Here is a 16,168-nt window from a genome sequence, read left to right as displayed (position 1 = left end):
TGTAATACATAATGCTTCTAATATATAATGTGTTTTTTTTCTAATGCATACAGGATATTTTAAGCTATTTTAAACTTTTGATATATAAAAAGATTGCCAGTTGCTTGTATTTATATTGTCCAAAAAAACGAATTTAAAAAACATTGTATACATATATGTATAAATACTAAATCATAAAAAGAATGATTAATTATTAAAATTGTTCTTTTAGTTTAATTTTATTATAGGATATACAATCCACAAACTAATTACTGGCAACTTCTATAGTCAAAACTTTAATTATATGTAATTTAAATCCTTTCTTATTTTCCTGTTTATTAGCGTCATATTTGTGTCTCTTATATTTAAATCCCTTATTTCCTCTGTTCATATATGATATGTAAAACACATTTCTTATAGATATTTTTCAGACCTATGATCATACTTCTCCAAACATTACTATTACCAATGCGGAACAAATACCTTGGTTTTATTAATAGAAAATTTAACAGTCGTAAGAGACGATTTGGCGAACATCCGAGTATCCCATTCGGGACTCCCGGCCAATGTCAGCAAGAGCAAGGTCTTTTGCAAGATCACCTTCTTCAAGTATCTCTAGTTCACACATAACACATTTAATATATACATATAACATCAACTATATTTATAGGATTCTCAAGGATGGTAAATATCGCTTATGTTTTTTTATATCTTTTGATGAAAATTTGTTTTATTGTGTTTATGCCTTTCAAATGTGAAAATTTCGAGACATGTTATCTATTGTTTTATTTATCTAGCAGTAGACTTATCTACAAAAATTAAAATTTTTTATTTTTTATTTTGTTTTTTTAAATCAATTTTTTAAAAATAAATTAATGTGAGAGAATTTTACAATTAAAATTACATTAAACTAAAAGTGGGACGAAAATCGACCTCACAACTATAGATAAGATTAATGAACAGATGAACGTGACACACATAATTTTACAAAATTATAAACTTTTCATCAAATTAAAAAAATTGAAAATTTTATTTTTACATAAAAATATATATCTAATAAAAGATTATCCAAATGTCATATTTGAGGTCATTATTGTACAGTTCAATAATTCACTACAAATGTTAAAAGGATAAGATTAAAAATATACCTACAATTTTTAATATTTATTCTAAAATTATACTTACATTTTCGTGATAAATTATTTCGCTTGTTTCTTCAGCAAGTTTCTAACACGATTTATAAGATAAAGAAGATAAACTTGCTATAAATCTAATTTTACATCACACAAAGATTCTAATGTCAAGTGGTATTTACGTGTATAACGTGTAATTTAAAAAGAAATTTACATCTTTAACTTTATATAGATACGGATTAAGCCAATGAACGATATAGAAAAACTAAACAGAATAAGTTTTTATATAAAACATTTTTTTTAATTATACGAAAATCAACATCAACTGTTTTGTTAAATTCTTTATTTATTTAAATAATATAAATAAAAATGATATGGCAATGATAAACGGAGACATTCGATAACCGACTTTAATATATATTGTAGAGAATTATTATTTATAATATTTCATTATATCTTAATCGATATTTTTTCATATAGTTTTTGAGATATACATATAAAAATATTTCAAAAATTATATCAGATTATACGTTGATTAAGACAAACAAATGTTGATTAATATCTTCAACTAACAAGTTCAATATTTATCATGATTAAAAAGTATATGTCTAATAATGTAAATAATTACCAAAGATATTCAGTTAGCATATAATATTATAAATATCAGAATTTTAATTTATTTTTATTTAAAAGGATATTCACATGATATTTTAGGACACCCAGTATATAAAAATGAGTCTAATATCTTGTTCGCGATAATTGAAAAGTTTACTGATTTTCTGCATTATCATGTCATTTTGTCAACTCGTCAACTGAACAGATTATTTTCTAATTATATCATAACAAATTAGAAGTCTTATCATTTCTGATAATATAAACGCTATTATTTCATTTCAATTTTTTAAGACCGAATTTCAAGATGTTCTTTTTCTTTTCCAAACGATAATTACATAGACACTTCAAAATTTAGTAAAAAAAAAAAAGCACTTTAAATTGATAGAACTAATTTATAGAAATAATAATATAATAATTAATAAAAAAATGTTCAAAATTTTTAATTTCATCGATCTTATTTATATTTTTAATCGCAAGTGTGGCGATTTTCGGAGATCCTTGTCCCACTTTTAGTTTCAGCCATACATCACGTTTAATTTTATTATTCGTAGTAACTAGACAACAAAATATTTCAAATTTTGGCGCGTACACATACAAGCGCATTCCACCTCGCGGTGACGGGAGGGAGTTGTGTCCGCAGTGAAGTTGGCTGCAGGAAAGGGGGGGAGGGGCAGCAGTGACAGATCGCGCGAGCGTCATAGCGACCAATCGACACACTTTGCGCCTTTCGGTCGCAGCGCGCGGACCTTCATCGTCATCTGCCCAGTCGCTGTACCTGTTCGAGGGCGCGTTTACCGCGATTCGTCCTAGTTTTCTGCGCGGAAAGTTCATCGATCTTTTGTACACAGTCGAGTCGACGAGGACGAGCCGCCACTAGGAAGCCATGTCGATCGCCTACAGGAATTCGATGAATGCCATCGGCAAGTTCGTGCCCCAAGGACTGCAGCCTCTGTGGAAACATCCAGCTGGTTAGTAAATAAGTGATCGATCGTCTGATAATGAACAGGTTCCACGTGTAAATGCGTTTGTGCGAGTGAAATGTACGGAGATAATAAATAATTAAATACATAGAGAGAGAGAGAGAAAGAGAGAGATAGGGAGGGAAAGAAAGGAGGAAAATGGCGCGAATGACGTGGGTGTTTTTTCTAATAAATCATATTTTTTGCTCTGAGATTAGACATTTAAATCGCGTTCATTCTGTATATTTTATCTCTATCTCTGTACATTTATATTTGTACATCTTTTAAATCGTTGTATTTTGATGTAATGTATTATTTTTATTATTTTGTTCACGAAATAGTACAACGCGCGCAGAAATAATTGCTCCGCTTTTAATCGCGATTTTATCTTGCAACGACTATCTTTTCACGATCAACATGAAGTTGCTTCCGCATCTTTTATTATCTCTTATCGTTATAATATCTCGTAAGAGTTGCGTAAGCTATTACGGTGACACGCGTTTCGTACAGTTGTTTTTTTTTCAAGGTCGTCCCGTTCTTAAATTAGGTCTCGCGTATCTTTCTGTGTATTCCGCATTAAAATACTACATCGCGCGATTTGTCCTTTTTTTATCATTCAAGGTCACATTTTGTTCTATTGCGAACTTTATCGATTCCGCTATATATTATCTGGAGATTTTAGTTTTCATGCAGATAAAAATAAAATTATTAAATAGCTAAAACAGATAAAAACATTAAATAAAAATATTATATATAAAACAATTGATAGAAGAATAATATTGAATATATTATTTATGAAAAAAGATACATAAATTTTATATTGATATACATAGAAATAGATTAGATTAAAAATTTGAAAAAAAAAAATTGCATTTATCTCATATTTTAAAATTTCATGTAGAGATATACGATGTAAATTTACGTGATCTGATATATATGCATTTTACATTTGGTATTTTATTGTCCTATTTTCCACCAACGCTAGATTTACATGGCTGGCGCCAAAATGGGCACATCTTTACCGAATTACAACATGAATGGAAGCAAAGCCGTTGAGCTTCGCTAAAGCTATTTTCAAACGAATTTGCTTGCGCTATTAGAGCGGAAGCTCGAATAAATGGAGCGAATAAGGTCATATCGAAGCACGTGTTATCGCCCTTGATTCTCATATTTGTCTGCGGTGGAACATTGACCGTTTATTCGAATATTAATTATGAATTATATATATTTTATAATATAATATTTATATATACAAATAAAATATGTATTTTATATATCGCTCATTTGCTGCAACAATATTTCAAAAATGAAAAATTTTTGAGTTATTATTTGTAACAAATGAGCGATATATGCGTATATTATATAAATATATGTATATTTTTGTATTTTTTATCTTTTACTTTGAGTTAAAATTATTGCGTTTACGAAATGTCTCGAGTATCTTTAAAGAATTACACGAAAGATAATGGAGAGAAAAACATGTTATGACTGTAATACACAATAGATCACACATAGGAATGTCACGATATATTCTCTGTAATTTATATATTAATTACCATGATCTTTTTTTTAGGTCCACAAACCATTTTCTTCTGGGCACCAGCTTTCAAATGGGTTAGTAACACATTTTTATTTTTTACTACATTAATCTTATATTAACTGATATATAATTTCATAAATTAAATATTAAATTAATTTATAAATAAATTAATAAAAATCAAAAATGTTCAGCTGCAAAGATATTGGAGCTTGTTATATATAAATATAAATTGTTATATAAGTTGTATAATATAATAATTAATTAATTTTCAATTCTATATTTAAAAATGTTTCCATTTTCATATGAGTTTACTCTCTTATTTAACCGATTTTTAAAAAAGTATTGTACAAAGACTGCTGTACGATTGAATAATGATATGCATGCATATAACAACTAATATACAAACCAATTTTGCTCCAAGGCAATTGCGTAATGTCATGTTGGCAAATATGTATAGACGCGTGTACCAGAAATACTCTAAATACTGCATTCGTATAATATAGATTTCTCTTGCAGTTTGTATGTATAATTTTATAGCAATGATTAATATATATATATATATATATACATGTAAAAATAATATGTAAAATAATAAGTAATATATATATATATATATATATATAACGTATATAATAATAATATATTATATGTGTATGTTATAATAATATATACATTTATATATATATATATATATATATATGTATATCAATATATGTGTATATATATATATATATATATATATATACATGTATATATAATGATTATATACATGCATTTCGTTGAAATCGATTTTATTTCAACTGCGAATGACATTTCATAATGTCGCGTTAAATTAAAAGTAATATAAATATAAAATTCGTGACATATCAACCGCAGAACATATACAGTTTATTCGATCTCGTTATTATTGATATCTATAAATATCGACTTTGCAGAAAGAATAATTCTTTATTTATATATTGTACACTTTCCATAATTTTTATATATGAAAAAATAAATAATATTCAAACAAAAATTTACAGTTAAATTATAACTAAATCATAAAATGTTTAAGATTCGCCTTTTTTAACACAATGTATTTTATTTTTAAATAAAAAATGCAATAATAATAAAATGCAAAATAAAAAAATTTAATAAAAAAATACAACGATCAAAAAATATTGTATATATGTAAATCACTTTTTTCGCAATTTCAGGGGCTCGTAATCGCCGGTCTCGGTGATCTGCAAAGGCCGGTGGAGAAGATCTCCCTTAGCCAATCTGGTGCTCTGGGTATTACGGGAGTGATTTGGACCAGATATTCCTTGGTCATCACCCCGAGAAATTGGAGCCTCTTTAGCGTAAATCTCTTCGTCGCGTTTACGGCTTTATATCAAATATCGAGAGCCTTGAGGTGAATATGTTTTACATGTTTCTTTTTTAAAAAATCGCGTTTTACAATCTTCATAAATTCTGTTTAAATAAATTCGCATCTTGAAAATTTTTGTTTCGAAAATTGTATACATATAAGCACTGTTTTTTCAAGCATCATTTTTTTAAATATGCTTTATTTTTATCTTCTAATAAGTCTTATGTACGTAAAAACGAGATATCCGTTATCTTTATGTGCGTTTTTATGTTTTAACGCTGCCAGATTATCAGTTGAGTAACCGAGTCTGTCAGCCTTTTTTTGTTTCTCCGTTTTATTTCTTTGCGCACGGCTTATTGCATTATTTTTTTATATTGTTTGATATTGAAGAATATAATGTCTCTATTGTCTACTGCTTTTTACTCCGAGAGTTTATCGAATCAATATTTGTTTCAGGTATCAGTACCAACAGGCACCTCTAGAAAAAGCAACTCCATCAGACGCAACTCACTGATGATAACTGTATTAGATATACATTCCTAGGGGACGAAAATAAGAATATATATTTAATTCTCTTCACTACTTCGCGTTTCATAAAATATTCATTCATGTTATCATGTACCCAGCCCGGGACTGAAAGTCCAGTGACGTCTAGTATCTGACCAATATATCTTAATGAACGAACGAGAAAATAGAAAGGTAATCATCAAGTTATAATTAAATTCTTTTTAAAATCGTATATATAATATATAATTGCGTTTAAAAAAAAATAGATCTGTCAGCGATCGGGCATTATAGACATATATTCCTAAATAGGACTAATATCGCCTGAAATAACAGAAAAAGACAATTATTCTAAAAGTTTAAGTCGATCGATGAAATAACAATGTGACATCTGATTGACGTCTAATTGGTATCATAATTGAGGAGATATTTTTTAAGCATTTTCGCGATATTTCGCGTAAAATGAGTCGAAAGAAATGTAGAGTTCCAATGTCGATTATGTTTCTTGGGTGCCAAACTGTGATACATACGTATGACGCATGGTGTTTGATCGTTAACGTTGACGTAATAAATCAATATTGTACGATTAGATTAATTATAATCGCGGTTGAGACTCTTACTAAGTCACACAAGTAACGGACATTACAAATTCAACTACATCGTACATATTATTGATCTCTCATCGATTATACATACATACGTCACGCAACCACGTGCGTTCTACCTCGTGACGTAACGATGCTTCCGCACGACATATCGACGTTTAGAGGAGAATGGACGAATGTACATACAAATGTGTATCTCATATTATTGTTGTAACTGCCTCGCTCTGATCAAATAAATTACGAATTATTTTTAATATCATGTTGTGAAATGTGTAGTATAATCGCACAGCAAAGTTCAACATGACACTTTCTTTTTATTATCACACTTTGCTTTTAAGGCGTAAAAAAGTGGTACGCTTGATATCGTGTTTTAATATCCGCGCGTTAACATCTGTTCATGTCCTCTCCGTGTTGAGCATATAAATATTTCACCTGGGTGATCAAAGTAGACATTCTGTTTGATTAATGGGTTTTATCATATTTCCGTGCTGACAATCTCGTCATGGATACAATAAAGATTACACCAGGCACAATAACTTTTAAGTTGGTAAAAATTTGTGTTATTAATTATTTTAAGTTTTTATAAAACTTGAATCAAAATACGTTTATTGCTAATTATATATATATATATATATATATATATATATATATATATATATATATAATCTTTTAATATTGATTGTATTATATATATAGATATATATAAAATTAATATTAAGGGATAATTTTGGCATAAGATAAGTCATAAATTATTGATACACATATACATATATATGTGTATGTGAATATATTGATAATTTATGACCTGTTTTATATCAAAATTATCTCTTAATCTTGTCTTATAAATCAAAGTATAAGTATTGCATTATTGTTATTAATTACATATTAAATTCAAATTCATTTATTTTAACAAAAAATATTGATTTCAAAATTTTAAAGATGCCTTTAAAGATTGTCGTTATAAAAAAATTGAAACACATTTTATTCATGTATATTTACATTTATATATTTTTCTGTTAAGAGAAATAAATAATTTATTTTTATCATATATCAAGACATGCTATATAGGAGAAATATATACAGAACGTCCCAATTTTTTTAAATGATTACTTTGCCAGTGTATTCTATATGAGTAGAAACAAAAAATATATAAACATTGATTTGTAAAAATTAAACATATAATTGATATATAGGATTTTATTTACATATGTCATTTAAAAAAAGGAAATACATTTGTAGTTTTCTACTTCGCAAAATATTATATCTTTTGCTTTTAATAGAAATTTGATATTACTATGAGAGATTTAAATTTATTGTTTTATGAATTTTATATTTCTTTTGTTTGAACATTAACAATGAATGTCAAACTGATCTTCTCTATGTATTTTTATCGCAAATTTAATCTTATGTGATGTATTTTTGCTCTTTTACAGTTTTCCACATACAATATTAAATTGCAATAAAAATATAGCTAGGATAATTAGATATATATGGACTTTTCTTCTCGGGACAATAGTGAGTTTATATTGTCTCGATGGTATGTGTTTAATATTTTCATTAAAACTTTTTAATAAAACAATTTTTTAACCACATTTTTTTTTGTTTTTATACATAAAGTGTATTGGCAAAATTTAATTATTTAATTTTGAAACATTCTGTATACATATATATAATTATCTAAATATATATATATATATATATATATATATATATTATTTCTCAAGAAAGAATATTCCCTAACGTCAATTATATTTCTACTATGTATTCATAAAAATATCATTAGATTTTAATTGACAAAATTATTTACATATATTATTGAATACAGATTTTCTATTAATACTTTTTTCACAATTTTATTGACAATAAGCTTTTTTTATTACAGATTTTTTAGCAGAGAACAAATCTACTTCGATCTCAGTGCGCATCTGATATCTGCTAAAAAAAGAAAAGAGAAATCATTTATTCGAAGAATCCGAGTAATCTAAAAAAATCGACGCATTATTATTATTATTATTTCTCTCATCGATACGTAAAATGTAACTTATGCCCCGAAAAAAAGAGGAGTCGGCGGCGCGCGTCGCGCGATCGATGATCCGCGGGCTTTAGTTCGCCGAGCGGCCGCGCAAGGCCACGTGGCGCCACCGTCTCGCCGCCGTCTGACGGTGCGCCGTGTGAGTTGCGCGCATGCACGTGCGACTTACGCAGTAGTTCGTGGTCGCGCTGTCGCGAGAACGGACGGAATAAATAACGTCGCATCCATAGAGCTACCGCACTCTGGAGCAGTCCCCGCGAGGACTTCCTTCGTGACATTCGCGTTCGATACTCCGAGTCGAGTAGATCCTCGAGCGAGAGAGACGCGTCGGTTCTCAGTTGAGTACAAACTAGAAGCGAGCTCGTCGTCGCAAGATGTTTTCCGGCCTGACGAATCAGGTGTCCAATTGGATAGGGAAGAAGCCTGAGAACGGCAGCGAGGTGCCAGGCGAGCAGAAGGTCGCCTCCCCGGAAGTCGAAAGCGCCGCAGATCTCGAGAAAAAGAACAACACTAGGTACGTCAGCTCGTTATCTGTCATAACCTAAACGATATCGTGGAGCAGGAGGAGAAGAGAACCAGGTTCGTCTGCTTACGCTCAGGTCCGTTGACCTGTCTGTCTGCGCGTGACAGCTGACAGCTCTTCTTCGTTTCGATAACTGAATGCAAATCTCGTTTATCCTCTCGTCGAATAAGACAGGATCTGAAATCTCTTCCCTTTCAGACACGAAAAATCGAAACAAGATATATGTCTTTTGACAAAATGACAATTTCTATAATTCTTGACTCGACGACTGTCATATTCTTTAATTATTACACCAATAAATTATTAATAGTCATTAATATTGGTAAATTTTCGAAATTTTCGATTTCGATAAAATCAAATTTTATATAACATTTACGAAAAAAAAATTCGCGTCGCGCTTGATTTATTCGGAATTTTTCTTTCTTTTTTCTCGATGTAATTTTTTGCGCATGTAATTTTTTTTGTTTCAATCACAGTTTAAAAGCGGCACAACCTCCGTCACGGATTCATTTTCGAGATTAGATCAATAACGCCCGCGACTTACGTAAAGAGTAGCGCGACCCGCGAATCGACGCCGGATTTACTCGCGATTCTGCGTATAATTCCGATTGTTTTTTCAAGCTTTTCCCTTTCTTGCTTATCTTTTCGCATAATAAAAAATTTAATAATTATTTTATCTTGTTAGACGCATAAATGCAATCGCTTTAAAAGCATCAAACTGTTCTCGTATCTTATCTAACACGACGCGTTTGAGATCGTTTCAATGGAAGTCGCAATAATAAATATGTTAAAAAACATGTACATTTAATATATTTAAAAAACAAACGCAGTTTCTCGTACACGTAATAATCTTGGAACACACCGATGTAATATATATATATATATATATATATATATATATATACACATATTATCGATGTTAGACGTCTTATCTAACTTTAAACACTTTTACGGTCATACAGAATAATTATGATGCATTTTTATGTCGGTAATATATTTGCACGATGCTGTGATGTGATAGTAAATTTTCTTAGGCGCATATATGTGCAGTTAATTTCATCGTTTGAGACAAAATATATTTGAAAGCATATAATACGCGGTGTAATATGCGTTAACGCATATTGATACGTTGTTGCAGATGTGTGATTTGATATATTTGATCAATCTATATATGTGTTTGTACGTGTTTCTCTCCCTTTAATTTATAAAATCATTATTTTACTGATGGTGTTTTATATTTCGCACTATACTTGTTTAGCAAAATTATATCTATATTTTATATACATTTATATCGTACAAGAATTGTGAAAAATTTCACAAGAAATACTTATTTTTTATTTCTTAGCATTTTATTTATAGAAACAAGACACAAAGCATATCTTTATTCATTATTTTTATTTTAAATTAGTTATATCTATTTTAATCTTATTTGCTAATCGTATGCTTTTCAATATACATACATAGTATATAATATACATATATTATACATATATTATTTTTATAATACTGAAAAAAAATATGACTTCGAAATATAATAAAATTGTCTATTTTTACATTCTATAAAATTCTCTTTTTTCACGTTTTTTAAGCGATATTTTTTTCATTTTTATAACATACAATGGTTGAAAAATTTCACATATATAAAATACTAACAAATCCTTATTTTTTATTTGTTAGCATTTTATTTATAGAAACAAGACGCACACAAGTACATGTTTCTGATTTAAAATGAAATATATTTTTATTTTAATCTTTTATGCTAATCGTATGTTTTTTTTAATATATATATATTTTTATATTATATATTTTTTCATTATCACCATTGAAAAGAAATGTGACTTTATAAATAAAATTCTCTATTTTATCAAGAGAATTCTCTAAAATTCTCTCACTTTTTAAAATACGAGTTATTAACTTAAATAGAGTGTAATTTCTTAAGCAATCGTATGTGACGTGTTACACGTGTATCTTTCAAATACGCAATAATAAATGTTTATATATACCCATACCGATTTCAATAATACCGCAACGTACCATGAGGTATACGCGCATTTCGATCCTATGTTTACCGCGAAATGACGCGTGCGTCGCGCGACGTAGTCGCGGCGCGGCGCGTCAAATGTCAATACAAAGCGAGCCGCGTTGCATTTATGCGAAAATCAATCTACGCGTGTTCGACCAATGTCCACCTGGCGAATATACTATGGAATTCACGAAATGGAAACCGCGACCGTGCATACCTCGGTAATGATCGTCCTTCGTTTGTACGCGACATTATCGAATCTCATTTGCAATGAAAATTCAATCTCAACTTGTAATTACAAGTATATAATTTTTATATTTATTATTATGCTTTTTTATATACACTTTATTACTATAATTTCTTCAAAAAAATATTTATAATATATATGTATCTATTAAATCGTTCATTATTATATATTTAATTTACATTTTTATATTTAATTTATATATTATATTTGTTATTTAATATTGTATTGTAGATTTTTAGATTTATTTTATATTATATTTATTATACAGGGTGTCACTTAATTGGCGCCCAATATTTATACATATAACGATATTCCTCGTGAAAAACTGAGCCGAAAAGTCCTATACCATTTTTTTCTGTAAGGCATAATCACTACTTTATTATGCCTTACAGAAAAAAATGGTACAAGACTTTTCGACTCAGTTTTCCACGAGGAATATCGCTATATAAATATTGGGTGCCAGTTAAGTGACACCCTGTATATTTATTAATATTTTATATATTTATACAGATATATTTTATTTAATTATATTTAGCATATATTTTTTAATATTTATTATATATATTTATATATTATTATATAGACGGATTTTGTACGATGTTATTACTCGTGTCTCGTATAATGCGTTTCTGAATTCTAAATCTTGTATATTCCGGAAATTCACATAAACGTAATTAGTACAGTTGAGAATTTTGTATGCAGCATTACAGCAAGTCTTCTTTATCTGATAATTAGTCGCTTTGTTATAACGCGATGGCATATAAATCTCTCCGGCGGGACGTTAAATTTTTGGCCGAGTAAGAAAGTTTTTAAACGAGGCGAACTTTTTACACTCTTCCCCGAATTTGGAAAAGCGATTAAAAGGATTTCGTATCCGTAAATTCTATCTGAGCTAAAACACTTTAATCCGTTTTCTTTGCATTAATCGAATTGATCGATCGATTTTGCATAGTGTGTGATGACTTATCGACGATATTCACACACATTTCTCTCTGTTTCAATGTGTATATACATTTTACAACATCTATAAACGGGAAAAATGTTGTTATAATCGAGCTGCGTTTACTCGGTGCGTTTCCATAGTTTACATTATTACAAAGAGAGTTGCACTATCGTCGTGCATCGTTTAATTAATCATCTGGGCATTTGTTACCGAGTATATGTATGTGAATAATTCGCTCGTAACATTTCATTGTCTCTAATCCCTTTTAAAGGTCTCAATTTTCTGTTTAAATATTCGAAGGTGAATAAGGAGACATGCATATTTCCCATTACAATAATAGGTCCTAAAGACTTTGATGGCTAAATACAAATTCAAATATAAAAAGTAACTAATAAGAGCCTATAGACACAGATGTTAGATGCAACAAAATTATTTTTAAATTCCTCTATATTTTGTAAAAATTATTATAATGATTTTGTCAAATTTTTGTTCGAAAACAGCTATGTGAACCAGGCATTCAACTTTAAAAGAATTAATTTTTTTTAATTTTTTAATACGGAAAATGATAACATTTGTTTGTAGTAACAATAATTTTGTTTGTAGTTTCATCAATTAAAAAAATAAAAAACTGACTTGCAGCCAACATTGAAATATCTCAAATTCGCTTGCGCAGTCTTTTTTAAAATTGTTTGTAGTTGAACCGTTCAATAGTTATAAATAATTGTTTATACGTACAAGAGCTAACTTTGTCAATTTTTAAAATACCGTAAATCTGCTTGCGCAACTTTTAAAATCGTTTGTAGTTGTTTCTAGTGATTTTCCTTTTGTTTGTAGTTGCATGGTTTAGAAATTGTTTAAACAATTGAAATTTCTAAAGCGTGCAACTACAAACGAAAGCAAAATTACTACAAAAAATTGCAAACGAGTCTGAATCATCATCTGGAAAAAGCATATTTGAAAATCTTTAAAAATAACAAAGTTCACTGTTGATCATTTTTCGTATTAAAAAATTAATTTTCTAAAATTCGGGTGTCAGGTTCACACATAGCTGTAAATATTTTGTCACTTGACTCTTACTATCTTTTTTTATATCCGAATTTTCCATCAAAGTCGCGAAATTCCTCTTACTCGCAATTTTAATTTAAATTTTAGATTAAAAAAAACAACATCCTTTTTCGTGTTTACAGTTTAGATTAAAAAAACAAAATCCTTTTCTTGTTTACAGTCCGAAGGGCAATAAATTGGAGATGTTCGCCGGGGTAAAGAATCAAATGTCCGGATGGTTGAGCGGCGGTATACCCGGATTAAGCCGCGGCGCTGGAGCCGGCGAGGGCGAGGCTCCTCCGCTGCCAGCTGAGACGGAAGAGAGTCAGGTACCCGAGGAGGCCCCGGCTGCTGTCGGCGAGCAAATAAAGGATGACGACGCCAGCAGGTAGTTGTGTATTTCGCATTTGATGAGACTGTTTTATACTTAATGTCGATGATTTCATCGCAAATTTTTAATTAATCTCCGAGAAAATTAAACACGTTTCATCTCGAGAGACTCTCTAGTAATATTTTTCTCACACATTTCACTCGCAAATGATATATTTTCGCTTATTTTATTTCGATTAAAAATAAGAAACTTCAAATGTAAAAATATCGGAACATGTCTTTAATAATATTTCGGATATTAAATTAAATTTTTTTTATATCGATATTGAAGTTTTTTCCTTACTTTAAGAGGACGCATGTACTTGAACATGATTAAAAAATATTGGAAGTTTTTTTTATTTATAAAAAGTATAGATGATTTTCTAAAAATGTTTTGAGATGTATAGAATGATTTTTAAATGTTTTTAATATTTAAAAATTACATAAAAATTTTAGAAACTTTTTGAACTTGTAAAATCATATTTTTCAATCTTTATATACCTTTGTTTTAATCATTGGTTCGATTGTTATTTTTCTTGTATGTGTTTAAAAATAAACTATGATTTTTGGCCGTTAAGAAAACTGTAATTTTATCAAAAATTATGAATGATTAAATTCGTCACAAACATTGACTTTATTGAAATTCTAATTAGAATTTAAAATTAGAATACTTATTGTTAGCAGAAAACATCAATCATAATGTGGACAAAAATATAAAAAAAATGATCATTGAAAGTTGATATATTTTTTTAATCTATTCAGAAATTAATAAATTAATTTAATCGTTCTGTATAAAAAAAGGAATATAAAGATACAACAGTTAATTCTGACATATGATTTTACAATCGCATTTATTCCTTTACACGGTAATGTTATAATATTTTATATAAACTTTCCGCACTTGTACAAAATTATTTATTGTAATTCGAGAAATCTCAAACGCAAAAATCTAAGCTATTTTTTTGTAAAAGAATCATGTTGCTTTATACGCAAAATTTTTGTTCATACTTGATTATCGAAAGGCGTTTACTCTTATAAAACTGAAGCTTTCGAAATCCAATATTTCACGTGCGAGGACTCAATATTATTATCGTTTGCATGCTGCCAGTTCGCGAAAATTTGTCGGGCAAAAACCAGTGAAATTCACGGAGAAAATATTTTTACAGTGCAACCGGTGGAGCGGACAGCGGCCCCGCGAGTTTAGAGGGCACTCCGACCGATGACAAAAATGGACAACAGGCTTTTGGTGCCGGTAAGTCTTGTCATAACATAATATAGATGTATTATTCGGCGCGAAAGGGGATCATTTTCAACGCCATTTACATTATTCCGCCGAATTAAAGCGCATTGCATTGTATATGATTCGTTTCATTACATTGCAGTATACTCTATTTTTCATTGCGACTATCTGGGCGGAAGTCCACAGATACGTATTGCATTAAATTACATGTATTCCATCAACGTATCATATAATAAAATTTGCCTCGCACTTACAAGCTATTTTCTGGATAAATGAAATTGAGAGAACTTTCATCGAATAACCTTGCGTTATCTTCAAATATTGACTTTAGCCTTCAGTTTTCGTGACATCACTATACACACTCGCTGGAATTGATTCTAATATTTAAAGAAAAAGCATTTGCGTGAAGATTATATCCAATTTTGGCTGCAATTTTCAGGCATTCTTGCCACGTTAGAAAAAGGATTAAGTTAGGTTTCTTTTTATCCCGCGCTCGTTTTAAAATTATGGTGTTATTAAAGTTTTAATTAAATTTTCTCCCTATATATATATATATATATATATATATATATATATATGTGTGTATGTATATGTATATGTCTATATATGATGCTGGAAAACACATGTATGTGAAAGTACTTGTATCAGCTGATATTATTTATCATCCTGATATTCATCATTGTTTTCTTACGGTGCAAAATAGTAGAATAATAAAATTCATAGCGTTCTCTGTCGGTCTGACGCTAAAATCCATTTAAAAAATTGCAAAAACGTGGAAAGTGAGAGAGAAAGAGATAGATGTTGATTGTGTTGTACGTATAGGTAGAATGCGCCTCGTGCATTTCGGTGTCCACTCATGTTCGATCGTTCGTTTCCACTCTACATACAATAGAGATTTGATTTCCTGGAAAGGGAGAGGTTCTCTCTGCGAGCAATATACATATTCATTGGTAAAATAGCTAACGGCAGCATTTCACGCTTTACAAGCACGAGATTTAGCATACATTCATCAGAGTAATGCGATTAAGCAGCAGGATATTATCGATTTATAATTGCACGCGAAT

General features: G+C 29.5%; 2 protein-coding genes across 5 annotated transcripts in view; both read left to right on the top strand.

Moving 5' to 3' along the window:
• The first annotated feature begins 2,429 nt into the window (after positions 1-2,429).
• On the top strand, positions 2,430-6,937 carry LOC114927922 (uncharacterized). The gene is made up of 4 exons (XM_029298999.2): positions 2,430-2,695; positions 4,260-4,300; positions 5,423-5,619; positions 6,031-6,937. Exons 1-4 carry the CDS (start codon positions 2,611-2,613, stop codon positions 6,086-6,088), a joined length of 381 nt encoding a protein of 126 aa, XP_029154832.1. The 5' UTR covers positions 2,430-2,610; the 3' UTR covers positions 6,089-6,937.
• A 1,918-nt stretch (positions 6,938-8,855) lies between these two features.
• Sap47 (Synapse-associated protein 47kD) overlaps positions 8,856-16,168 on the top strand; it is an 88,183-nt gene continuing 80,870 nt past the window's right edge. For 2 of the 4 annotated variants that reach the window (XM_029298953.2, XM_029298949.2), the window contains exons 1-3: positions 8,868-9,229; positions 13,677-13,886; positions 15,031-15,116. In XM_029298953.2, the coding sequence (XP_029154786.1) occupies positions 9,090-9,229; positions 13,677-13,886; positions 15,031-15,116 (436 nt within the window). In that variant the 5' untranslated portion in view covers positions 8,868-9,089. Of the gene's footprint in view, positions 9,230-13,676; positions 13,887-15,030; positions 15,117-16,168 lie in introns of all 4 variants that reach the window. The other 2 variants (XM_029298951.2, XM_029298950.2) reach the window with 2 other exon arrangements.

This window comes from Nylanderia fulva, unplaced genomic scaffold, assembly GCF_048542155.1.
Source record: "Nylanderia fulva isolate GAGA-0341 unplaced genomic scaffold, ASM4854215v1 Scaffold12, whole genome shotgun sequence".
In the NCBI taxonomy this organism is placed as follows: Eukaryota; Metazoa; Arthropoda; class Insecta; order Hymenoptera; family Formicidae; genus Nylanderia; species Nylanderia fulva.
The sequence above is the reverse complement of the archived record's forward strand: the minus strand, read 5'-3'. Positions and strand labels throughout refer to the sequence as shown.